The sequence below is a fragment of the Artemia franciscana genome, chromosome 20 (genome assembly GCF_032884065.1).
Source record: "Artemia franciscana chromosome 20, ASM3288406v1, whole genome shotgun sequence".
In the NCBI taxonomy this organism is placed as follows: Eukaryota; Metazoa; Arthropoda; class Branchiopoda; order Anostraca; family Artemiidae; genus Artemia; species Artemia franciscana.
Genome location: NC_088882.1, coordinates 34,795,061 through 34,821,855, shown reverse-complemented (window position 1 = coordinate 34,821,855; position 26,795 = coordinate 34,795,061). Strand labels below are relative to the sequence as shown.

The 26,795-nt window shown below is 36.8% G+C and overlaps 1 protein-coding gene across 1 annotated transcript in view; it reads left to right on the top strand.

The window, feature by feature from the left end:
• The window catches only part of LOC136040179 (extracellular serine/threonine protein CG31145-like), a 205,437-nt gene that overhangs the window by 50,966 nt on the left and 127,676 nt on the right, over positions 1-26,795 (top strand). Inside the window, exon 3 of the mRNA XM_065724326.1 lies at positions 26,654-26,778. Within this exon, the coding sequence (XP_065580398.1) occupies positions 26,654-26,778 (125 nt within the window). The remainder of the gene's footprint in view (positions 1-26,653; positions 26,779-26,795) is intronic.

Sequence of the window (26,795 nt, the reverse complement as noted above, 5' to 3'; positions counted from 1 at the left end):
TTATATTTTTGTTTATTATGTTAAATAAAGTCAAAGTCAAATTCCACTGTAAAAATTGGACAATGCCGTCTTTCACTTTAATTGCTTTTCTATTCTTTTTCTTATTACACGTCGATTTACTCATAATATTTGAAGCTGTGCAAAGTACAGTAAAAGATTTATTTAGAAAATAGTTACTGCTAATCAAGGTTGAAAGTGTATCCCTAGAGTTTTTGTATTCTAGTCCATAAAAATATCACCCCCCCCCTAACATCTAACCAACCCTCAACACAGTGATAAAATTGAGGACAACGCTAAATACTACAGAAGACTCTAAAATTGTTCCTTGACAGATTACATCGACATAAATTATTCCGTACATGAGGGGTTTGTCCCCTTCCTAATCTTTTAATCATAGTGGCTTAAGTTTTATAGTGATTGAGGTGGGGGAACCTCTTCATATACACACAAATTTCTGTTTGTTTTAAGTCTTAATGTTTCTGCATACTTTTAGTGAAAAACTTATTTTTGTATATAGTTTCTCATCGTTTTCAAATCAGGCTGAAAAATTCCCCTCCTTCCTCCGCGTAGAACTACTGCCGGACAGTCTCCCCGCAGAAAATTTGCCCCTCCCCGAAAAATGTTTGTATAAGTGGTAATAATACTATTTGTAAATAATAAAGTAATAATAGTAATAAATACTATTTGTAAATAATGGGCGGATTCCATAACTTACAGGCATTTCCCCTGGTGGTGCGGGGGGGGGGGGTGTCTTGTTATCCCCAGAGGCACAGTTATTGGACCTGTCGAATACGCCTCATAAAATGACTGTCTTAAAATTTTGATCGGATTCCCTTGGAGAAAAGAGGGGTTTGAAAGGGAGGTTAGTTGCCCTCCAATATTTGTGGTCACTTAAAGAGGGCACTAGAACTTTTTATTTCTGTTTGAATAACCCTGTCAATCTTATAGGACTATTTGTTCAATACGGTAAATGTTTAGTTTCGTTCTAAGTGCTCTAAAGTGCGTATTACTAAATATAGCAAGATTCTGATGATCGCATATTGTTTCTTTATCATTATTAGAAAAGCGCATCAATTTTTTAGCTTTCTAAAATCCCTTCATGAAAAATATATTCTTCTGATGTATTAAATGTTATTAAAATTCGTTTCTTTAGAGATTCTGTTATTATTTGACCGAGTTGCTCCTTATTAAAACTTGAAAACTTGAAAACGTATGTTCTCAGGCCAAAGTTTCCCAATTTTTCATGGAGCAAAATTTAGGCCACAGTTTATTTTGCTGGCCACAAACTTAGGCCACGGCAATCCCCTAAAAGGAGAGTGTTAGTATGGTTGGCAGATGCAAATTTTGCCTGGAAAAAGTTTAGAATTGCCATCATGTGCTGTAATTCAGGAACTGATATGTGCGTATTTCGTCAATTTTGATTTATGTTCTTCTAGGCTGAGCGAACTGAGCCAACTGGCTCAGTAAATTTTGAAAATGTTCAGTTGTTAGTATATCGAAGTCCTCAACTGGGGTTCCCTGAAACCCCAGGAATCTGGCGAAGGTCCCTAGTGACTCCTTGATGTGGAGTGGGCCATACAAAAAAGAAAATCAAGGCTATTCTCCTGTATATCTATGCTAAGATATATGCTTTAATGCCATTATTTTTTAAACGTATTTCCACAAGCCTATGCCGTTTCTTGAGAGCGCAAGCCTATCCCATTTCATATCCTTATTTCTGGAGAGAGAAATAGCCGCACCTTTTCAAACCCGAATAATAAGTCTCAAACCTAGACTAACAAGAAAACGTAATTTCAGGAGGGACAAGGAACTCTAGCCTTTAAAATTTGATTGGTTCTTCTGTGAGAAATGTTTAGCCAGTAAAGAGAACAAAAAGTCCTCAAGTCGTTAAGTTTTTCAGAGAATTTGAGTTTTCAGAGAATTTCAGGTAAATTCTCTGTTCAATATGCTCGATCATTGAATCAGAGATGAAGAAACGAATGAATAATGTTTCTTCACACACAGGATTTGAGTTTCACATCAGAGAATTTGAGTTTTCAGAGAATTTCAGGTAAATTCTCTGTTCAATATGCTCGATCATTGAATCAGAGATGAAGAAACGAATGAATAATGTTTCTTCACACACAGGATTTGAGTTTCACATCAGAGAATTTGAGTTTTCAGAGAATTTCAGGTAAATTCTCTGTTCAATATGCTCGATCATTGAATCAGAGAGATGAAGAAACGAATGAATAATGTTTCTTCACACACAGGATTTATTTTAAAAGTTTCTTATTGGCAAAGAGGTCGAGAAACACTGTTTGGGATATTTAAAGCTTCCAACTTTTTACAAAATATGCAATTTCCTTATACCCCTCGCTGAAGTATTTAGAAAGTAAAGCTTTTGATTGTCATCCTTAGAATATATTCAAGACTAAGAAGACCCATCTTAGTTTAAATAATTACCAGGACGTCTTTTCTATGAAAACTGGAAAGTTATTTTCGCTTTGTTTTGCTCTTTTGTAGAGTTGATATCTTTTTAGTCATTGCGTTCAAATTTGCCACGATAGATAATTTTCTTTTATCTATAAAGAAGGCTCGGAGAGGGATCCTGGCCATAGATTTATTACCTGAATAGATAACTGATAATATTGAAAAGTTTTTTTGTAAAGCGTCCTCTTGATTGACAGGATTTACCCTGCCAGTTGCATTTTTTGTAGGCGGGTCGTTTTTGAACTGGTGGCTATGATTAGACTCTCAGTATAACTGGATAGACTTCGAATATTCCTACGGCTATGATTGGCTGTCCAGTCGAAGCTAGCCCTGCTGCTGACAGGGTGAATCGAGGGTGTCAATTCACAATTCGAGGGTGTCAGGGTGTCAATCGAGACGAATGTTAATATGCGAGCAGGTAAATAGCCAACAGGTGTCTAACAAGAATAGTAGCAACAGAGTTGGCAACTTTTTGATCCATGAATGTGTCCCCTGAGCTTCCAAAATGTGTCACTTTTAGTTAAAATGTTTCCATCATGAACTCTAAAAAACTATGGCTGTTTTTTACCAGTTGTATAATTAACCAGAAGACGCCTTATTAGCCCTTTTCAAAGCTGTCAGTTAACGTCCAATTTACGGACAACGATAAAAATCCATATAAAACATTAATACAAAATGGATATTTGTGCATACACGAAACTCATCTAAAAATGTAAATCCCTTACTTTAAAGACAATCCTTTTATTTATGACATCTTTGGCAAAACCTCGATGCTCAAAAAAAGTACCGCTTTGGTGAAAAGTGCCTTTTCTTACCAAAATATATATCCAGTTGGGAAATGTTTCTTTTTTTGTCATAAATTTACAAAATGTGTTGCTTTTTCGCCCTTTTATGTCATTGTGTCCTGGCACATGGGAATATGTCTTTTGAGACATAAAATAGTTTCCAGTGGGCAATTCTGGGTAACAACCCTTGTAATAAACGGTTTTGGCCTGGTCCAAACACGAAATTGTTTCTGTTGGCATGTAAGAAAGGCAAAGGAGATAGCTAAAGCACATGCTGGCTATAGTCTATAATAGGTCTTCACGTCTATGTGATAAGTCCTAGATATCTTCAAAATATTGAAGAGGTCTTGCATCCAACAGTGTCAAACATTCCACCAAGATTTAATTGCATTGTGCAATAAAAAACAGGCATATCCATTTCATTAAATTATTTTCCTTTTATTTTACTGAATACTTATCACTCAACGACTATATATATATATATTCGAGCGAGCTAAGCCGGTCAGGATTCCCTTTTATTTATGTTGTTGCAAAAATTAAGTTTTGATCAAGAACAGGCAGGGGCGAATATGCTGCACTGTTATTGAGAGGGCAAGAGGGTCCATATCCGGATAGTCAAGGGGCATGGGATATATAATGATTTTTTTTCTCCGCATTATTTGGGGGCAGCTGCTACCCACCTCCCTTGTCCCCCCCCCCCCTAAACTACGCCTCTGTGAAGAGGGCATATAGTTTTTGTAACTAGCTTATAATAAATATAATTTTACAACTTTTTGTGCAATTTTTAATTTTATATTTTCACAGTTTCGACGTGAATTCTAAAACTTTATATTTTCATGTGTATATGTTTATTGGTCCCTAATAAATAAATCATAATAAATATTTATTTATCTTTCTTTTATATTTATATGGGGTCGCCAGGAAACTCGCATAAATGGGGTCGTGAATGAAAAAAGTTTAAGAAGCCCTGTTCTAGGACACTATCCTAATGATTACTTCATGTTCCTATGCTGTAATGATATTTTTGCTTAAAAGATTATTTTTTGGCTTCTCTTAGCCATAAAATAGAACAACATAGCGTGTTGGTTATAGGCTTTACTTTTTGCAACTGAAGATTAATTTTCATACCGTAGAAACAGGATATGAAGCTCAAGATATTTTTTTTTTATTCGTGCTTTAATGAAAATAACAAAAGTTGGTCCAAGAATATCACACATCAGTACCCTTAAGGGGGGGGGGGGGGTGTTTGGTTGAATATATACTTCAAAAGGCTACATTCGTGAAATTTTTCTTAATGAGCGCAATGCACCATTGGTTTTAGCGTATAGAACGTGCCTTTAAGTGTTTCTCTGGTGGTTCGAAAACAGGGACTGTTCAGAATCAACCTAATAGGGGCCAGGCTGAACCTGCATTATTATATTTAATTTATTATTATAATTATATTATATAATTATTATAAAATATTAGTATATTATTATATTTAAAGCATTTTAATCCATTTGGCATATTTAATGCAATTAATGGCACATTTGGTGCATTTGGCACATTTTGGCACAAATTTGGCACATTTAACATTTAATGCAATGATAAAGCATAACTTCTCAATGGCACTTGTGGAGTTGCCACTGGATTCCTCACAAAAACTCTTGAGTTTCATGTTTTTTCCGAATACTCTAAAATACCACACTCTCTGTTTTACCAGGAGAGGGGGACGTGTATCATCGGTTTGTTCCCTCCCTTCCTCCTTCTCTTAGGAGTAACAAAGAAGGGGCTAACCTAGTTCGACTGCCTTCTAGGATAGCAGAAAGTCGATCAGTTAGAATTTTAACGTTCACTAAGTTCATTTTATCCACATTACGTAATCTCAGAGTGCATTTAATTTTTTGGTTATTTCTAATTATATTTGTTTTGGCAAGTCTGGACTCCCTGAGCAGAGACGTAGACAAGGTGGGGTGGGGGCTCAGAGAACTGGGCTCCCCCTAAATCCTAATTTTGAATCTCTGGTCATTTCTTATTCAAATTACTAAACAATTTTTTTTTTATCTTTGGGTGTCCCTAAGAATCACCATCTGGGTCCCTCCCGAATAAAATTCTTGTATGTGTGCCTGTCCCTAAGCCCTCCCCCCACTTCACATTCATATTTATGACGGTCGAAAACTCTTATCTAAAACTCAGCAGAAAAAACGAAGAGAAACGTAATTTAAAAAATTTTGACGATAAGGCTAGCTCACTTAGTGAAAAAAATATTGACAAAGTGTGTAAATAGACTTTGTCGGCAAATACGCTATTTCTCAAAATAAAGAAAAAAAATATTGTTTGAATAAGCGATAAAAGTTTTTTACACCATCCCACAAAAGTCATAAAGTGACTTATTTTTTGTGAGGTACCAGACGATGTAGCAACATGATAAATGATGAACAGTTAGCCTAGTCAAAGAGAAAAATAGAGATCATTTCCTATAATTAAGTTGCAAAAAGTTTGCTTGCATCTAATTGGTTTTACGCTTATGAAATATTTTTTTATACCATTCATTATTTCTTAAGCGTGGGCCATAAAGAGAGGCCAATAACCCCAGCTTTTAAATTCCTGGTGGGTCTCAGTGAGAAATTAGGTATATTCAGAACCTTTAGCTAAAAAAAGGCGCAATATTATACCCACAGGTTTTGGCCTTGGGTGGAGGGAATCAGAGAATTTTTTCTGTTGGAGGGGTGGGAGGTGGGCATTATAAGATAATGCAGTTCATGGTGCGACTGTTCAATGCTTTGAGGGGGGCCATTCCCTACCTATTTATTTATTAGTAGAACCGATAGAAAAAGAAAATATCTAATGGGAACTTATCTTTTTCGCTAATGTAGGAGTAGTTTGAGGAAATGTTTAATATAACATGTCATTAATGTAAAAAAAAACAGAGTTTTCGTGATTGGCACTTTTGAAAAATATGATTTGGGTTTTGGGATGTGTCGGTACTCTTAATACACAACCAGTATCTCTGTCTAGATATGTTTCCAGTCTTCCCCTGGGAACCTAAGGTTCTTCACATAAACATGTTTTTGGTATTTTGTATAGCAGTGGGGGCTTTCCTGGTTTGACGACAGTCCTATCCCTTCGATTCCCGATCTGGAAGACGCAGGTGTTATTGGTTATCTAAGAGATGTAGAAGCATGTAACGTCATGTGGAATATTATCTATGAGATGCAGGTGTCTGTTACTAAAAAAAAACTTCAGGGCCCCCTATTGGGGAACCTTCAATACGTTGGACCCTAGCGAGCGATTCCACCAGGCCTCCTAGCATCCAATTCTGACGGGGGCCCCCTAGCAACCAATTTTAATGGGGTCCCAGCATCAAATTCCATTGTGGGCTCTAGCATCCAATTTCATTGGGCCCCCTAACCTAACCAACGGGGTGCTGGTATCCAATTTCACTGGGGGGCCCTAGCAACCAATTCAAACGGAGGCTGTACCGAGCAATTTTTAAAGAACCCTAGCACCCTTTTTCGACAGGCCTCTAACCTATCCTAACCACCGGGGACCCCGGGGCTTTTCACTGGGTGCCCTAGAATCCATTTCCAATGGGAGCCATATCATTCAATTTCAGCGGCCCCCTAACAACCTTTTCCAACGAGGGCCCTATCATCCAACCCCAACGGGGAAACCTCTAGCGAGCAATTATAATGGGGCACTAGCAATAAACCCCGCCGAGGTCCCAAGTAACCTATTCCACTGGGGGCCCTAGCGAGCAATTCAACCTAGCTGGCCCTTACTACGTAATGGGTATTGTTTACTTTTGGCTGTTATGTAATAAGACTTGTTAGAGTCCGCTAGTCAAGTGGGGAATCTCCGATCATCACAGAGGGAGGCACACATTTGGGTTGTTACATAATGTATGCTGTTTTTCATCAGGATTTCATTTTTCTTCAGGATTTTGTTGTTCTTTCTAGTTGTTTTTTTTTCAATGCGTTTTTCTCTGAGAACATTTATATTCCATAAACTTGTTGTCCACATTAGGACTTGAAAGGGATGCTCCTTTCGGGGAATCCCTCCCAACCCCCAAGTAATCCAACCCTCAAATGCAATGTCCCATGGCAATTCGTGGCATTGTGGCCAATTACAAATGGCAAACGACACCATCTAGCGCAAGTTATCACACCTAAGTGTTTTTCAAAAACTTTCCTACCAAAATATTCGTTTACACAAGAATCGATCATTTAAACTTTATCAAAAATCCCTAGTAGCGTTTTTTCTGATGACTCCTGACAATTTACGCCACCATGGTAATATGTGACTGACATGTGGCATCCCTGTGATGCACATTATCACGCATAAGGGTTTTTCAACCTTTGTCCCAAAAAAATAACTTTATAAAATAAACAAGACCATTGTATCCATTTTAACTGCGGAAACTTGTCATTTCATTGGCAAGTTTTTCTCGATTTCTAAGGTTTGGTCATGATCTCTATGAGTTTGCCTGGGTTTCTACATGTTGTCGTAGTAAGGAATTTTTTTTTCAAATTCTATGTCCTTTTTAAAAATAAAAGGGAGTTTTTTTTTCAAAATCACTGGAAAATAAGAAGAAGGAAATGTGAAGTGTCAAGAAACATCGCAATCTAACAATTAAATGATAACTCTCCACTTTTAAAATAAATTCAACGGTCTTATTTATTTTATAAAGTTATTTTTGCGGGAAAAAGGTTGAAAACCCTTAGGTGTGATACTGTGCATCACAGAGATGCCTTAGGTCAGTCACATATTAATATGGTGGTGTGAATTGTCGGGATTCATCAGAAGAAACGCTATTAGGGATTTTTATTAAATTTAAATGGATATTTTTGTAATAAAATGTTTAAAAAACACTTAGGTCTGATAATGTGTGCCATATGGTGTTGTTTGCCATGGAGTGGCTTGAATTGCCACATTTAGGGGTTGGATTGATTGAACGTGAACCATTGCATTTAATGCATGATTTATAAGAAGGAAATGTCTGGAAAAGGTCTTACGAATGATGAGGTGGTGTCAGCGGGTGTCAGAAGACCAGTTTTAGTGTGGTATGGTGGTGTGAATTGCCATGGTGTATCACAGAGGGTTGAGTTGCGAAAACAGGAACCAGTAAATTTAATGCGTGATTTTTAAAAAGAAAATATCTGAAATGTCTTAGGAATGATAAGGGGATGCCAGAGGATCAGTAATTGTGTAGTACGGTGGTGTGAATTGACATGGTGTATCACGGATGGTTGGCTTGGGAAAACGGGAACCAATGGATCTAAAGCATAATTTTTTCAAGAAAATATCTGAAAAACAATTGTCTCAAATGATAATGTGTATTATAGTGATGTTACGGGTCAGGCATATATTGCCATGGTTGCGTGAATTGCTTGGACTAATATTTTTTACTGCTCAAAGTTAAGGTGGGAGACATTTTCTTTAATTCACGGTTCTTTTTGCCCATATTTTATCCTTTATAAGTTGTTTTCATGTTTTGTTTTTTTCCGATGTTGAGTTTAAACTGCTTTTTCAGTGATTCATCATTTTATTAAAATTTTGTATTAATCAAATCTGTATCTACAATAAAAAGCCTTCATTCTGTATAATAAAAAGCCTCATTGTGTAAAACTTTGATAGGTAATCGTTTACGCAATTTAGGTACCTTGTAGTCTATGTACATAGGTATACTCTTTATACACAGCCTATGTACATAGGTATACTACATAGGTAACCGTAATATTATCTGATAACACTCTATAAAGCATTACTTAACACACGTGCACTTCAAATGTAACCAAATTCCAGCAATCGATTTTCCCCTCTGTATGTCAATTACTGTAGCCATGTGGGAACACGCAATTCATTTAATCATTCTAGTATGCGCGAACAAGGGATTCTCCTTGCGGATATAGTTTATCATGTAGGATGTATTTGCCGAATCAAAAAAATTAGTAAGACTTTAATAGTCCAACTGGTTAGCGTTCCATTCCATCGAGGGGGAATCCTTTCCGAATCCGAATGTGGAAAAAAATCTTTGGAATATAAAGGTTCCCTGAGAAAAACGCCTTGAAAGAAAAAAAACACCTTAAAAGAAAATGAAATCATGAAGGGAAATGAAATCCTGAAGAAAAATCAATATAAATTATGTAACAATAAATTATGTTATATATATAACAGCCAAAAGTAAACAAAACCCATTGCGTACTAAGCGCCTGCTGGGTGGAATTGCTCGCTAGGACCCCTGGTGGAATTGGATGCTAGGGACCCATTGGAATTTGTTGCTAGAGGGCCCCCGTTGGAATAGGATTCTAGGGGGCCTGGTGGAATTGCTCGCTAGGGTTTGGCGTCTTGAAGGTTCCCCACTAAGGTTTGCTCTGAAGGCTCTGAAGGTTTTTAAAGTAACAGACGCCTGCGTCTCTTAGAAAATATTCCCCATGATATAACACACACCCCCGTCTCTTAGAAAGTTAATAGCACCTGCGTCTTGAAGAAGTTTACTAAAACAGTCCGGATCGGGATTTGAAGGGGTAGGGCTGTCATCAAACCTTAGAAGCCCCTGCTACTTTGTATTTATATGGGCTTATAGATATGTTGTCTTTTGCATCCTAAAAAAACTCTTTTGTATGCTGACCAATGGTCTGCGTTGTGCAGATACCGATCTCCTGATTCAATGCCTTCGATCGGGAGTGCAATTCGTGGTTGGGGACAAATCATCCGTTGCTTCTCGTGTTTTCCGGCTAGATTTTTCCGGGTACCAATTTAGAGCTGGCTCGAATCTGGCTGAGCTTACAGAATCACACCATTAACCCCGACCCAAACTAAAGAGTCCGCGACACCAGGACTCGAGCCCCTGACCTTAGGATTCAAATCCATAGCGCTAACCATTCGTCTATGACGGCTGTGGGTGTTATGCATTGGTAGTCTCTTGGATATTTTTCAGTAGTCTGCCCCCCTTGAAAAAAAAATGAATTAGCTCAGTTATTAATAAGTTATTGAAAACCGGAGAGGTGAAACGAATTTTTGACTTTAACTCGTTCCTAACATTGACAAAATGTGGTAGTATAATTTATTTGGGCTTTTTATTCGGCCCTCTATCACCGAATCCAACTCCGACTCCTAACATTTTCCTCAAAGAAGTAGGATTTCCGACTCAACCTTCCTGCTAATTTACTGCAGAAATTAATGAGAGAAATTAATAATAATGAGAGAAATTCAGAAAGGTAATATTGTAGGCTAATTACATTCTATAATTAGCCTACGGTATCAATTTTGTTTATTTTTGCCACTTTGTAGTAGCATTTAAGAGAATTTGGCTGGTGTCCAGCCTTTATGTGTTTCCATAACGGTGACTCCAAAGCCAATTCCAAAGGGTCTTGTATTATTTTTGTTGCTCGGACTTCGTTCAGCAAAAATTTACAAAAACACCGACTCCACAGCCCTGTTGCTTACCAATTTTACCGTAACATTAATTATATCCGCAGAACTTAGCGATTGCGCTCGTGTTCTGTCCTGGTTTCAAGAGTATATCCTAGCAGAACCCTGTGTATACAGACTTCTTATAAATGAGCAATATTTCTCTCATTGGGTTTCCCACTTATAAAGACAGTTTACACAAATTAAGGTGTCCCTCACGTGGCAGAAGTAAACCACCCACTATTGCAAGAAGGTGTATTGCGCTGGATAATTACTATATTCGGCGCAAATCGTGCCATGCACAGCAAATGTTGCTCTGAGATGGGCTATTTTGAGGAGAGTGGGTAACCTCTCAATTTCTTCATTTAATGTTAAAGAAAGTTCAAGTCATCTTTTTCGCTGTTTTTGGTCCATGGCTTTGTTTTTGTGTACTTATCGAGGGAGCGCCACTGCCAGAAATCACCTATACATGTGGGGCGTTCCAAGCGTCGCGAAAAGTGTGTCAAACATGCAAGAACTCTGTGGCAGACGTGGTGTTCTGAGATGTACGTCAAGTCGTGGAAAGTAGGTGCACCTTGGTAGGGAAAGCCTGCAATCCTTTCTAGGATCAGACATTATGGAGCTGTGAGGGATTTTGGAGACCAAATCACAAGAGACAGTTTTGCTATGTTCCATGTCAATAAAGATTCTATTGGGTTTGTTCCAGTTCAATTTCGACGTGATTTTGGGCAAGTATACAAATATGAATTGAGGGACAGGTTGCCTGTTGATGAAGTTGATTTTGAATTAAAATCAACTTGTTGGAAGGAAATAAAAACTTCAGAGCCAAAGTCTCAGGCGGGCGACCGAGTTTTAGGATTGGCATATGACCGGCAAGTCCCCGTGGACTCGCAAGTTTTTGTACCTGTTTATCAGATTTGACTACTAGACAAAAAAAAAAAAAAAAAAAAAAAAAAAAAAAAAAAAAAAAAAAAAAAAAAAAAAAAAAATCCGTGAAATATCAAACAGTTCGTGGTAACGAACTATAAGTTAGGAAACGAACTTTCGTTACCAGTAGATACATCAAAAGAATCGGATTATGCTGATTTTAAATATGTAAGTTTCATTAAGTTTAGTCTTACCCATCGAAGGTTACGACCCTCAGAAAATTTGCCTGATTTTCGAAAAAAGGAAAGGAAAGGCCTAAAAGTTATAGAATCTTAAGTAAAATCACACTATCAGATTCAGCGTGTCAGAGAACCCTGCTGTAGATGTTTCAAGCTCCTATCTAAAAAAAATGTGGAACTTTGTACTTTTTGCCAGAAGAATGATCACGGATGCGTGTTTATTTTTTTTTTATTATTTTTTACTTTTTTTTGCTTTTTCCCAGAGGTGATCGTGTTGACCCACTGGTCCTAGAGTATCGTGAGAGGGCTCATTCCAAATGGAAATTAAAGTTGTAGTGCTCTTTTTAAGTGACCAAAGAATTGGAGGGCAACTAGGCCCCCTCCCACGCGCTTTTTCTCAAAATTGTCCGATCAAAATTTTGAGATAACCATTTTGCTCAGCATAATTGAAAGACCGATGAATTGTGTCTTTGGAGATATCATGATCCCCCACAGCCCGTGGGGAAAGGTCTTTAAGTTACAAAATTTGCCCATTGTTTACGTATAGTATATTTGGTTGGGAAGTACGCCTACATTTTTCAGGGCTAAGGAGTCGAGGAGTCGGTGTCCTCGAGTCGGAGACAAAGTAAATTTTTGCTCGGATTCATGGAGTGTATTTTGCTGAATGGAGTCAGAGTCGGTATATTGAAAGTGTCTGGAGTAGGAGTAGGTTTTAACTAATAACCCGATTCCACAGTCCTGCAAGCATGGATGTCAATTAGGGAGTCAGGAGAAGTACCCTCCTAAATTTAAAAAAAAAACCTTTTTGGTATTTTGATTTTCAGAAATCGGAAAAAAATATGCTCCTTTAGATTAAAAAAAAATACACTTTATTTGTATCATCATTAAAAAAATTCGTTTCTTGTGTACATAATGGCACACACTCGAGAATAAACCGATTTTGTGTGTCTGTATCAAGAGACAATTAGCTGACGCTCAGTGGAAAACAAGTGACGGGTGACAGCATACTTTGGACTTCTATAATTGGGGCTAAATATTTGCACACTAGGGGACTGGGGGTAAAATATTTGGGCTGCGTGAAGTTAGAAAACAATTCTTACTTCATAATATGCAGGATAATTATAGCTAACGTATTTTGCATACAGACCCGCTATACTTTACCCCCACCCCCCAAAGTGCAAATATATAGCCCAAATTTGTTTCTAAAATATTTTATTTATCATATTTTGGTATATTTCATTAGGGACTTCTCTAGTGTGTACCATTATTTACACAAGTGTCAAAAATCCTTCCCCCCTTGCGTTTTTGTGAATTGCCCCCCTGATTACATGTTCCTGACGCCGTAAAACCTAAAAATTCAGTGAATATCGCTTTGAAGTCATTAAAAGACGAAGCAGCTAAAGCAGCAAAAAGAACAGAGTCAAAATGGCTCTCTTACCGGCTCATCCAATAACTGAGAAGGTTGTCATATTTCTGCGATAAAACTGACCATATAAAGAAGCCCCATTACAATAAAACTCGGGAAATAATAGTACAACTGTAATAATTTCACTAATAATTGTAATAATTTTTCGTAAACAATAGAAAACGGGACGCTTGAAGAATTTTAGTAGGTAAATTAAAACAGAATGATGAAGATGATTTTCTCATGATGTTGCTTAATTTTTCCTCTTTTTTGTGAAAAAGATTCGTTTCGGACAGTACTAGGTTACTTATACTTGCAGCAAGACTAGACGCTTTTCCGCCATACCTGACATGTGAAATTTACATGTTATAAAGAAATTTGTTCAGAAGTGGTTTTAGGGGAGGGGGGGGCAGTTCCCCAGGGTACGAAAATTTACATTTTATGTAGGGATTTGTTCAGAAGCTGTTTTAGAGGAGGGGCAGTTGCCCAGGGCGTTTAAGTTTTGGGGTGAAAAATTTAAAATAAATAGTTTGACAGTTATAATCATTTGTAATTCCTGAAATTTATTTTTATCAAAATGGATTAGAGGCGTAGTCAATAAATGAAAATGATTAGTATATTTATTTAGAAATGAGAAATTACCGAATAGTCATAATTGAATTAACTAAAAATATAATTATAAATTAGCTAAATAATTTAAATATAAATTAAAAAGAATTAACTGCTAAATCATGAATTCTTTATTTTTGCCAACATTTTAATTATTGTAAATGATTATTTGATTGTCATTATTTAGTTGTTTTTCATTTTTAATGTATTTTTTAAATTAAAAAATAACTTATTAACTATTTTACATTAAAATAAATAGTAATAATTAAAATAATTAGATAATAATAATTAACAAAATTGAATAATAATAAAAAAATAAAATAAAAATGAATTACTAATTAATTCATAAATTGAAAATAATTTTTTAATTATCGAAAATTTTGTTAAACCGTGGCCTGAAAATTTTGTAGGAGACTGGGGAGTAGGGCTAATCGGGAATTTGCCCCAGGTGCAAGAGAGGGCAGAACCAACACTTGATTTGTTTAGCTGTAAATTCTACAGGAACTTACATTTTCGGGCAGTAACTACTCTAGAATTCATTTTAAAAGAAGGGGCAAATTAATAAAAAAAAAATACATTTGAAAAATCGTCGGAAAATCGTAAAGATCTTCAGATTATTGTTTTTTATACGTCCTATGTGTGATAAAAGCCTGTTTGGATAATGTACATGGTGTTCGAATCCCATAGAGCCTAGAGTTCAGCTCAGTTCAGTTCAGTTCAGTTCAGTTTATTAACATCAAAATAAATGGACAACAATAACCCTCTACCCCTACAAGGCTCCATGGCCCATTACATAGGGGTTAAAACAAAAATAAATACCAAATAAAGAGTCTCTTCTTAAAAAAAAACAAGAAGAAAAACAAGAGGGTAAAGATACTTATAAGAAATACGTAGAAACGAACTGCTTCATAATTACCGGCAGGGAAAGAGGTTGTAGACACCGGGATCCAGTTCTGAGTATTTCATGGATTTTTTTTTATTGCATAATTCTACAGCACGCAAATATACAAAAAAGAAAGTTGAGGAACCAATCGGCTTGTCTTTTTGATTTGTGACACTACTTCTGCAAATCAAATAAAGAAATAAGCATTCTTAGATATATAAACAAATTAATGACGATCCCAAATGATTAGAGAAACAGTTAAATAAACAAAAAATTAAACACATAAACCTTTATTAAAGCACCTCAAATCCCCCCTTCCTACCAAGGTCATGCTTAACCAAATCTAATATTGGTAAATAACTCCAGGAATGTGGAAAGATTAACTTTGCTGTTTTTTCAATATAATTGTCTTTTGTGTTTGACGAGTAGGCCTAAAAAAAAAAAAAAAATCATAAGCAATAAATATCTGAACTTTTGTGCCCAGATTTTGGAGGGGGGGGCTAAACTATGTTACCAATATCTACCGGCCACCACATGTTTTTGTACATTGTCCGTCAACTGGCTAACAACACATCTCGACTGCTTTTTGATTTGTGGCACTGCTTCAACAATTAAATAAATAAATAAGCACTCCCAGATAGATAAACTAATAAATAAAGAATTTCCATCCCAAATAAATAAACCAACAGGTAAATAAAACAGCAAATAAAAAATTAAACAAAACTCTTTGAATTCCCCCTGAACGGTCATGCTAGTAGCCTACCCTATAAATTTAGATAGTAACTCTAGGAATAGGGCAATTTGAATATTGTCAAATTATCCGCTATTTTGTTGTTTTTGAGTTAAAGCCAACAAAAGAAAATCTTGAGCAATAGGTAAATATCTGACCTTCGTCGCACAGACTTCGTCGAGGATGTTGCTAAAATATTTTTTTCAGCAGGGGAAGGGGTAGGAATTAAAAATCGTGGAAGGCTGAAGAAACCCATATTTTCTGTTCAACTGTCAATAATTATCTTCCTCTGAAAGACTGCCTGTCATTCTGACTCTTAAAGAGGCGTTGGTCCCATGGTCCTTCCTACCGTCTAATTATTTAAAAAGTCTAGATATATCCTACACCATTAGATGCTAGAGTGATACTAATCGGATTATTAGGCTATCATCGGATAAATCACCCAGGCGACAAGCCACGACAGGACTAATTTTAAGTTCATCACGTAATTAAGATATATCTATTTTTGTCCTCCCATAATCCATACATCTAAGCAGCTTCTTCAGCATATGAAATCGTCACACATAGATTTTGACATGTTCACCCAAAAACAAAATTTTTCTTAAAAAGAGTATACAACAAGGGGAGGGGGACGTGAATATGGATTTCATTTCTGAAACATTCTATATTACAGGGGGAGTTTCCAATTAGGGAAAGTCTCCCTGAAAGTGTTTTGATCTATCTTTAAAGGCATGGGCTCATTGGATCTATAAAAAGTTTAAAATCAGAGCGCAGATAGATCAGTGGCAGTTCTGATCTCTCTTGCACCCAGGGCAAAATTTCGATCAAAGGCCTCCCACCACCCCCACCCCCTATCTCTCACAAAATTCTCAAAATTTTCAAAATTGAAAACAAACTTGTTTTCAATTTGCTAATTAATTAATTATTTATTTTCTGATTACGTTTCATTTGTTATTAGTTTACTTAGTTACTGCTAATTATTTTAATTGATTATTATTTATTGTATTATTATTTATTATTTATTTATTTATTATAATTAAGATTACTGTAATTTTTCAATTGATTAGTAATTTATTAATTAATTTTATTTATTAACTGCGCTCTCTACTTTATTTTAATTAAAATAGAATTTATAAAATTAAAATTGAATATATCCGTTATTTATTTGAAATTTTGCGTCCCAATAATTTCTTCGTCTATGGCAAGTTTCCCCTCTGTTACCCTATTGAACCGCCTCTGAGATAGAGAACAATATGTATGACGAGTATTTCCCGGATACACAAACCGTGGCAGTCTTCTCATGCGGCTCAACCCTTTCATTTCCATGCCACTCGCGGAATATATGAAATTGGGGGGTAGAGGGGAATTTATGGAAAATCAAATTTTTGAAACTTGTGGCTCAGCTTTTTCAAATCTGGAATAGAAATAGCCCCCAAAGATTTGAAAGAAAACCCGAAGGAAATTATTGCTACCTATGTTTGAAGTCTTTTATCTCTAGTTAAGAACAGCGACAAAACTGGACCAATGGTGTCAATTCAAGGAAAATAAGTGGGAGGGGCAGTTTAATTTTCAACAATAAGGGAAGGTGGCAGATTTGTTGTGTTTTCAGTGAAAATTATAAAAACGAAATTTTCCAATGAAAATGCCCTGAAAAAGGGTAGGCTATTTATCAAAATTTAGAGGGGAGAGGAGAGGCAAAAAAAATATTAAGGGCGCAAGCCCTCTAATTAACGCCACTCAGCGGAACACACATATTTTGTCTCCCACGAGAAATCTTTAGAAATAAGTAGAAACAAAAGAAAATAAAACAATCACAACAAATATTTTGCCTAGAAAGAAAACTGTGGCACCTATCGCTTATTCTTCCTTTATACTTGAGTTTCTTTTCGATGCAGAAGTTCTGCTAACAAGGAATTGCTCTTTTTGAGGTGTATGCCTGTAATTTAGTAGACTTCAGGGAGGGGGTGGTACAACTTGGAAAAAACTGCCGAAAATAGGGGCAAAAGATAGAAATTAGAACATATTATAAGAATGATCGTAAAAATCGTGGGATTATTTTGGAGAGGAAGACCTAAGGCCTTCCCCTTGTGTCCGTGCCTTCCTATTGTTCACCCATTTGACAGAGAGCTAAAAACTATTTACCTGATGGGGAGAAGAGGAGGAGGCACTAAAGGCATCCCCTAAAGGTGTCCGTGCCTTCCTATTGTTCACACATTTGGTTGAGGGCTAAAACCCATTTCCCAAATGGCTAGAAGAGAGAGGACCTAAGGCCTTCCCCATGTGTCCGTGCCTTCCTATTGTTCACCCATTTGACAGAGAGCTAAAAACTATTTAACAGATGGGCAGAAGAGAGAGCAGGCGCTAAAGGCATCCCCATGCGTCCGTGCCTTCCTAGTGTTCACACATTTGGTAGAGGGCTAAAACCCATTTGCCAAATGGCTAGAAGAGAGAGGACCTAAGGGCTTGCCTGTGTGTCCGTGCCCTCCTAATGTTCACCAATTTCGTAAAGCGATAAAACCCATTTACCAAATAGGTAAAAGGGAGAGGAGTAAGGGGGAGCTAAGGGCTTTCACATATGTCCGTGCCTTCATAATGTTCGCCCATTTGGTAGAGGGCTAAAATCCATTTACCAAATGGGTGGAAGAGAGTGGAGGAAAAGAAGGAGGAGCTAAGGGCATCCCCATGTGTTGGTGGCTTTCTTTTGTTTACCCGTTTGGTATAAGTAACTCCTGTGTGAAGTGAAGATTTTTGTTAAATTAGGCTATGTTACCAAGGCTCTAGATCTGTCAGAAGTTGCTTATGTTTACTTGCTCTAGTTTTCCTTCCCATGGTATCCAGTTATGGTTATTGGGTTATGATAGACACCATGGATGTATTCCGGAACTCACTTTTCATTAATGATCATAAGTTATTTTCTATCATACTCAGCCAATAATTGGAAATTACAGCAAATATAGCCCCAAAAATGCTTATAATCAAGTAAGGAGCGACTCGGCTCAATAGTAACCGACATTCCTAAAAACAGCATTTTGAAAAAAAATAGATACATCAAAAGAATTGGCTTTTTATGTTGATTGCAAATATATAAAGTTTAGTGTATTCCATCAAAAGCTAAGAATCTCAGAAAATTTGCCATATTTTGAGAAAGGAGGAATACCCCCAAAAAAATCAAGCGATCTTAGCGAACATCACACCGTCAGATTCAGCGTAACAGATAACCCCAATGTAGAGGTTTCAAGCTCCTATATGCAAAAGTATTGAATTTCGAATTTTTTGCAAGAAGAAAGATCATGGAGTCGTGTTTGTTTGATTTTCTTTTCTCCATGAGTGATCGCATCGAACCGATGGTCTTGGAAGATCGGGAGTGGGTTCTTTTGATCAGAAAATAGAAGTTATAGTGCCTTCTTTAACTGAACAAAAAGATTGAAGGGCAATTAGCCTCCTCCGTGGCCCTTTTTCCCAAAGATGTCTGACCAAAATTTTGAAATAACCATTTGGGTCAGCATAGTTAAAAGGTCCAGTTTCCTGGCATGATTTGAAGAACGGCCAGAAATTAGAAAAAAAAGCTTTTTTTTCAACTCAAAAACTTAGGAGTAACATTAAAGCATAAAACAAACAGAAATTATTCTGTTTACAAGAGGAGGTGTACCGTCCTCAATCCTTGCTCTTTACGCAAAGTTTGACTCTTAGTCACAATACTTTCAGAAAGATAGCTCAAACACAAGAGCCGTTGAATTTGAATGAGATGTATTTTTAAAGAACTTTAAGACTTTAGTATAAAACGCGAGGGTTGAGGAAGGGGAGGCCCCTCCCCTCTTATGCGGAATAATGAGGTTTGATAGAAGGTGGCAAATTTGATTCCACAGTGGGATGGCCAATGTTTGGTTCCCGTTTGAAATCTGGGAGTGAGGTTTCCACTTTCAAGCCAACCACCCTGTAGCAAAGAGGGTGCAATCGTTTCCATTATTAGTTTACCGAAATTTTCCCTGTCGGAGAACTAATTTTTATGGCACTTGGTATTAACCAAGTGACATATAGCAATCGCAAATTCTTTCGGTCTGTCGGTCTGTCTGTCTGTCTGTCGGTCCCGGTTTTGCTACTTTAGGCACTTCCAGGTAAGCTAGGACAATGAAATTTGGCAAGCGTATCAGGGACCGGACCAGATTAAATTAGAAACAGTCGTTTTTCCGAGTTGACCATCTGGGGGGAGTGGGGGGCCGGTTAATTCGGAAAAAATAGAAAAATGAAGTATTTTTTACTTATGAGCGGGTGAGGGGATCTTAATGAAATTTGATGTTTGGAATGATATTGTGTCTCAGAGCTCTTATTTTAAATCCCGACCGGATCTGATGACATTGGGGAGTGTGGAGAAGGGAAACCTAAAATCTTGGAAAACACTTAGAGTGGAGGGATCGGGATGCAACTTGATGGGAAAAATAAGCACAAGTCCCAGATACATGATTGACATAATCGGAACGGATCCGCTCTCTTTGGGGTAGTTGGGGGGGGGTAATTCTGAAAAATTAGAAAAAATGAGGTACTTTTAACTTACGAACAGGTGATCGGATCTCAATGAAATTTGATGTTTAGAAGGATATCGTGTCTTAGAGCTCTTATTTTAAATCGCGACTGGATCTGGTGACATTGGGGGCGATTTGGGAGGGGGAAACCTAAAACTTGGAAAACACTTAGAGTGGAGGAATCGGGATGAAACTTGGTGGGGAAAATAAGCACAAGTCCTAGATACATGATTGACATAACCGGAACGGATCCGCTATCTTTGGTGTAGTTGTGGGAGGGGTTAATTCTGAAAAATTAGAAAAAATGAGGTATTTTTAACTTACGAACGGGTTATCGGATCTCAATTAAATTTGATATTTAGAAGGATATCGTGTCTCAAAGCTCTTATTTTAAATCCTGATCGGATCTGGTGACATTGGGGAAAGTTTGGGGTGGGGGAACCTAAAATCATGGAAAACGCTTAGATTGGAGGGATCGGGATGAAACCTGGTGGGAAAAATAAGCAGAAGTCTTACATACGTGATTTACATGATTGGAACAGGTCCGCTCTATTGGGGGGGGGGGGTTAATTCTAAAAAATAAGAAAAAATTGCGTATTTTTAACTTACGAAGGAGTGATCGGATCTTCATTAAACTTCATATTTAGAAGGACCTCATAACTCAGATCTCTTATTTTAAATCTCAACCGGATCAAGCGTAATTGGGGGGGGGGGCAGTTGGGGGACCGGAAATCTTAGAAAATACTTAAAGCGGTGAGATCAGGATGAAACTGGATGGGAAGAATAGAGACCTGTCTAAGATACGTGACTGACATAACCGGACCGGATCTACTCTCTTTGGTGGAATTGGGGGGGGGGGGGTGTAATTAAGAAAATTGAGGTATTTGTAACTTACGAAAGGGTGAACAGATCTTAATGAAATTTTATATTTAGAAGGATCTTGTGTTTTAAAGTTCTAATTTTAAATTCCGACCAGATCCTGTGACATTGGGGGGAGTTGGAGGGGCAAACCGGAATTCTTGGAAAACGTAAAAATTGGGGTATTTTTATCTTACGAATAGATGATCGGATCTTAATGAAATTTGATTTTTAGAAGGAATCCATGTCTCAGAGCTCTTATTTCAAATCCTGACCAGATCTTTTGACATTGGGGGGAGTTGGAGAGGGAAATCTTGGAAAAACACTTGGAGTGGAGGAATCGGGATGAAGCTTGGTGGATAGAATAAACAAATGTCTTTGATACGTGATTGACAGAATCGTATTGGATTTGCTCTCTTTGGAGGAGTTGGGGGCAGGGGTTCAGTGATTTGGCGATTTTGGTGCTTCTGGACGTGCTAGGACGATGAAAATTTTAGGCGTGTCAAAGAGCTGCACAATTTGACTTGATAAAGTCGTTTTCCCAGATTCGACCATCTGGGGGGCTAAAGGGAGAGGAAAAATTAGAAAAAAATTAGGTATTTATAACTTACGAGTGGGTGATCGGATCTTAATGAATTTTGATATTTAGAAGGACATTGTGACTCAGAGCTCTTATTTTAAATCCTGACCGGCATTAAGCCTCTTATTTTCCTTTTTAAACCAATCTATTGCTTCATAGAATTTTGTTAGAGCTCATACCGTATGATCTCTTGGCTCTTAGCTCTTCATGCCTTGTCACAAGTGCCATATGAGCTCTTAGCTCTTGTTTCTGCTTGGAATGGAAAAAGAATTCGACCTTATATATTCGACCTTATAAAGCGCACTCTCACAAAATAAATATCACCACTCTAAGCGATTTTCTTCTCACAGGACTTAGCTTTAAATATACAAGGGATAAGAAGCACTATTTGTCAGATTAAATTAAAAAAATAACATTTTTTTTAACTTAAAGTAAGGAGCAACATTAAAACTTAAAACGAACAGAAATTAAAACGAACAGACACCCCGCTCCTTGCGCTAAAGTTTGATTCTTTCTCGCAACTCTACTTTTTAAAACAATAAAAAACTTTAGCGTAAAGAGTGGGGCGTCGAGGAGGAAAAGCCCCTTTCATATACGGAGTAATTTCTGTTCGTTTTAAGTTTTAATGTCGCTCCTTACTTTCATTTCAAAAACTTGTTTTTTTTATTTAATTGCATATAGGAGCTTGAATCCTCTACAGTAATTTTCTCTGGGATGCTGGATCTGATGATGTGATTTCATAAAACTTAATTCATGTTTGGGGGTGTTTCCACCTTTTTCCGAAATTGGGGCAAGTTTCTCAGGCTCATAAATTTTGATGGTTAACATTAAACTTGATGAATTTTATATATTTTGAATAAGCATCAACGTTCGACTCTTTTGATATATTTACTGTTATCAAAACCCAGTTTCTTAGAGTTGCGGTTACTATTGAGCTGTATCGCTCCTTGCTTATAGTTCGTTACCACAAACTGTTTGATAACTGAGGATTCTTTCCTATTTTAACTTGTAATTGTCGACACAGACTATCACTGTGACATATATATGTGACATATATATATATATATATATATATATATATATATATATATATATATATATATATATATATATATATATATATATATATATATATATATACAAAACGTATGGTACAGAATTAAACAACTAAATACCAGTAAAGGAAGCAAAACCAATGCAAAAAAGCAAGCCAACTAAATAAGACTTCTCACTACTCACTTTTGCATAAATCCACAGCTTCTGATATAAGATAACCCAAAGCTTATATACATCTAATTATTGCTCCTTAAAGGGTACAAGAAAATTAACCGTGGTAATTTTGAAATTTATGAAGGAAAACATGTTTATAAACTCCAAAGTAAACGGTTATATAGCATATACGAGCCAAAGTGTTATTAATTTGTACCTATTAAAGCCAATTATGTGATACCATGGCCCTTGTGTTTATTATGTTTTTAAATATACAGTTCACTAATACACCCTTAAATATTTTGCCATGCCGAGAAACATACCACTGCGCTTCGCGGCTGGAAATTGTGTTGCTAAAAGCTATATTCGCTTTAAAAGGTAATTTTAAACAACACTTCACCGCGAAACGGCCAAGATTTGTGTTTATTTTTATTTATGTTTACTTTTATAGTCGTACATTTCCCACATATCTTTTATTATTGTCTGATTAGCATGTATATTCCAAACCTTTGGGTATGGGAGGAGAGAAGGTTTCTTGGGCTACTCCGCATCTACATGATTGATATGCTCTTCTGGCTGCTCTGTTGTTAACACAATTTTACAGGTGTTTCGTTATGATTCACCTCTACTTCTGAAAGAGCAAAATTTTCAAAAGAATAGTCTGTAAGGAAAGAGGTAAGTTGGTTGACTGTAGATGTAGAAGAGGACTTTCTGACAGCCAAAGCTATTGGAGGGTACATATGAGCATATTTCTTTAGCTGTCGACAATACATATTTTGTGCTGAGCAAACCCAGGGGATTATTTTTTCAGTATCTTTTAGTATTATCACAGAGAAACAGAGGTACCACTTGTAAAAGATCATGTGGCTCAAAAACATTTTATTGTTTTTATTTGGCTCATGATTTCACACTGGAAAACCAATCAGGCGAATTTATTGTTTAATCTTTTTGCAGTTATAGTATTTTCACACAGGAGTATACGTGGAAACTAATCAGGTTAAAAGACGGGCTTTATGTGGCCTCTTTTATCCGACATGCTTGAGGAACATTGTGATTGGCTTGTTTCACAGGCATAAAACTAAGTAATAAATAAAATATAAACAAACTTTTCGCCATGGAACTTGGAAAAATTGAACTTTTTTTCTCTTTCTTTTTTTATATTTTTTTTTTTTGCTGGCAGTATATTAATTTTTATCCTACCCTATATGTAACCCTGCCAAACATGTCCAGTCTGACACGTATCTAGGCTATGAAATGCGTCTGGATATGAGTGTTAACGTCGGTACCGCTCGATAGTACCAACATTATTTACACTGGCGTATCTTTTTATGTTTTTTTTTTCATTTTTTTTATTTCTAGTTTGAATTCCATAGTTGGCTATTTCTTTGCTGGCAATATATTGAGTTTATTCTAGCCTATGTGTAGCCCTGCTAGACACGTATGTCCAGTCAGACACTTGTCTAGGCTATCAAAAATCTAAACATGAGTATCACCGCCGCATACTGCTTAATAGTACCAAAATTATTTACAATGACCTATCTTTCTATGGTGTTTTCATTTTTTTTTTTGTTGATCTTTAATTCAAATTCATAATATTTCTTTGTTGGTAATATATTGAGTTTTATCCTAGCCTATCTGTAGCCCTACTAGACACGTGTATCCAGTCAACTAGGCTAGTAAATATATAATGACGTAGTTGTAAACGCCGCTTAATGCTGGAGACTGGGGTAATGGCGTTCACCTAAGGTAAAATGAGAATAAAAATAGCATAAACATAAAATTCAAACGAAACAATGTTAAATCGCTGACATAGTATATTTTACCTATTGTATACTTAAATTGAGCCTTAGACAAGCTTACCTATTGGTATTATGAATGATTTTGCAAAATCAGCTTTTGACCGGTATTACCCCCTATCATAGGGTAATGGCAGTCGCTAATGTCATGTTCTACTAAATGGCTGTAAATTAAAAAATATGAGAAATTTCAAAGAGACAAACATGTTAAACTTAAATCGTTATATTTTTATTGTTGCATAATTCTGTACTTAGGAAATTACAAAAATGTAATTGAAAGCATGGACATAATTAGAAGCCAAACACTTGAAAAAACATCTTTCCATACAAAAAATGGCTCACAAAATTTAAGCGCCAATATATTTAACTCATGAGCTTTAAGAACTTTAAGTCAATTTCACTTTCTGGAGCACATGCCATATAAACACGCGTCAGGAGTGTCCCATCCAGAACATTATTGATGTGCCCATAATGCACAAGAGGTGGACTGATACCATACCTCTCCATCCTTCGATGTGTCTTCGCAATAGAAATAAATTTCTTTACCCTTTTTCTCAAACAAAGCTCACTTTTTTATTCGTCTTCACATACGTTTTCCTCATCAATCGATTCGCTCTCTTTTTTTTTCTTAAAGCAGGATTTTCATCGGTGTTGAAGTCAAGATCGGAGAATGTTGCTTTTGTCTCGCTCCTTTTCTTGGCTCATCAGCCCAACTACTGCATCCAGGTAGAGGAGAAATCTCTTGTATAGACACATCAATTTCTGTGTTAGGCTGAATATAAACTTTTTCAAGTCAGGCCGAGGATTCTAAGTTTTGTTCAGTCATGACTTCGTATTGGTCTACTTTTGTGATGACTTCATTTGCATTAGCTTTCAAGTAATCTTCCACACAATCAGGCGTTAACTCTTGATTCTTCTGGAGGATGTCCTCTACCAAAAAATGCTCATCTTTGAAAATTCCTTGATTAAGAGGATGGATCTCAGTGTTTTTGAACCCACTTGTTGCTTTTGCAATCGTAGCAACTGGTGAATAGGCCTTATTGAATAGCTCTGCTACATCGTAAGGGGTAAATTTTACTATGTTCCTGGTTTTCATGAGTCTTCAAGGGTGAGTAAAATACTACATTCAGAGGCTGAAGCCTGTGTGATGTATGGGGTGGCAGCGACACGATAACAATCCCTTTCTCCCTACAAATATCAGAAGCTTCAGCTGAGCAATGAGTGGAATGGTTGCCCAGAATAAAAAGCATTTTGTTGTTATTACTAGCATGAATAAACTGAGCAAAGTGTTTTAACCAAATAACGAACAGTTCTTCATTGATCCAGCCTGTCTTAGAGGATGAGTAAACTGATCCAGGTGGTCCGTTTTTTTCTAAGAGCGGGGACATACGAGATCAAGGAAAAATGAACATTGGTGAAGCATAAAGCCCTCCCAAACTCATTGCACACACAACTGTAATGTTTTTACTCCTTTCCCAAATTGTAATAAGACCCACACGCTTTTGGCCCCGTTCTGCCAGTATTAGACCAGGGTGCTGCACAGTACTTCCTCTTTATTAAACCCCATGGCTCTTCCGATGCCTGTGGCTTTGGGTTTTCGCACACTAATTTTGTTTCTGTCCATGAACCCCTATATCGAATCTATGACTTAACTGGTTTTTTCTGCATATTGAAATGCAATTTTCTTTAATTTTAGTGCAGTGATGCCGTAGAAAATCTTCAATAAAGTTTTTACGTGGTCAGCTAGAGCTGCTTCATGTAGAGGAAAGACACACTCCCTGCCTAAGCTTGGATCAGAATCAATCCCACTCTTCATTCGTTCTTGCAACGGGCTGAATGGTATTTTGAACTGATCTGCAGCTTTGCGAATCGATAATCCTCTAGTAATGGCTGTTTTTGCTTTCCTTAAGTCCTCTGCAGTCCATTTATCTTTATATGTTTTCTATATTTATTTTCTCGGTCTCTGAAATATAGAAAAAAAAATATATGCAAAATATTGGCACTAATGGGGCAATGCCGGTCGCGACTGCTGTTACCCCAAGTGTGGTGACCACCATTTGTGCAGTGTTTCTTGCACAACAGACAAACTAAAACTGGCAAGATGGCGAGCGCTCCACTAGTATTTCCATAAACTTTCTTGAGATGGTAGATACAATCGGTATGAATCTGCGTTATCGACTTTACGAGAAATCATGGTGACCGGCATTACCCACTGGCCGCCATTACCCCAGTCTCCCCTACTAGCGGCAAAATTATTTAGAGTGGCCTATCTTTCTGTGTAGTTTTCAAATTTTTAATTGATTTTCAGTTCAAATTCATCTGTTTGGGATAAATATCACTTAAGTATAACCAAAGGAGAACTTTATCCAGAAGATGGAGATTATATTGAAGAGCTTGTTGATGAGATGAATGGAAGTCCTATTGTCAACATAAGTGAGTTTAATCCCTAT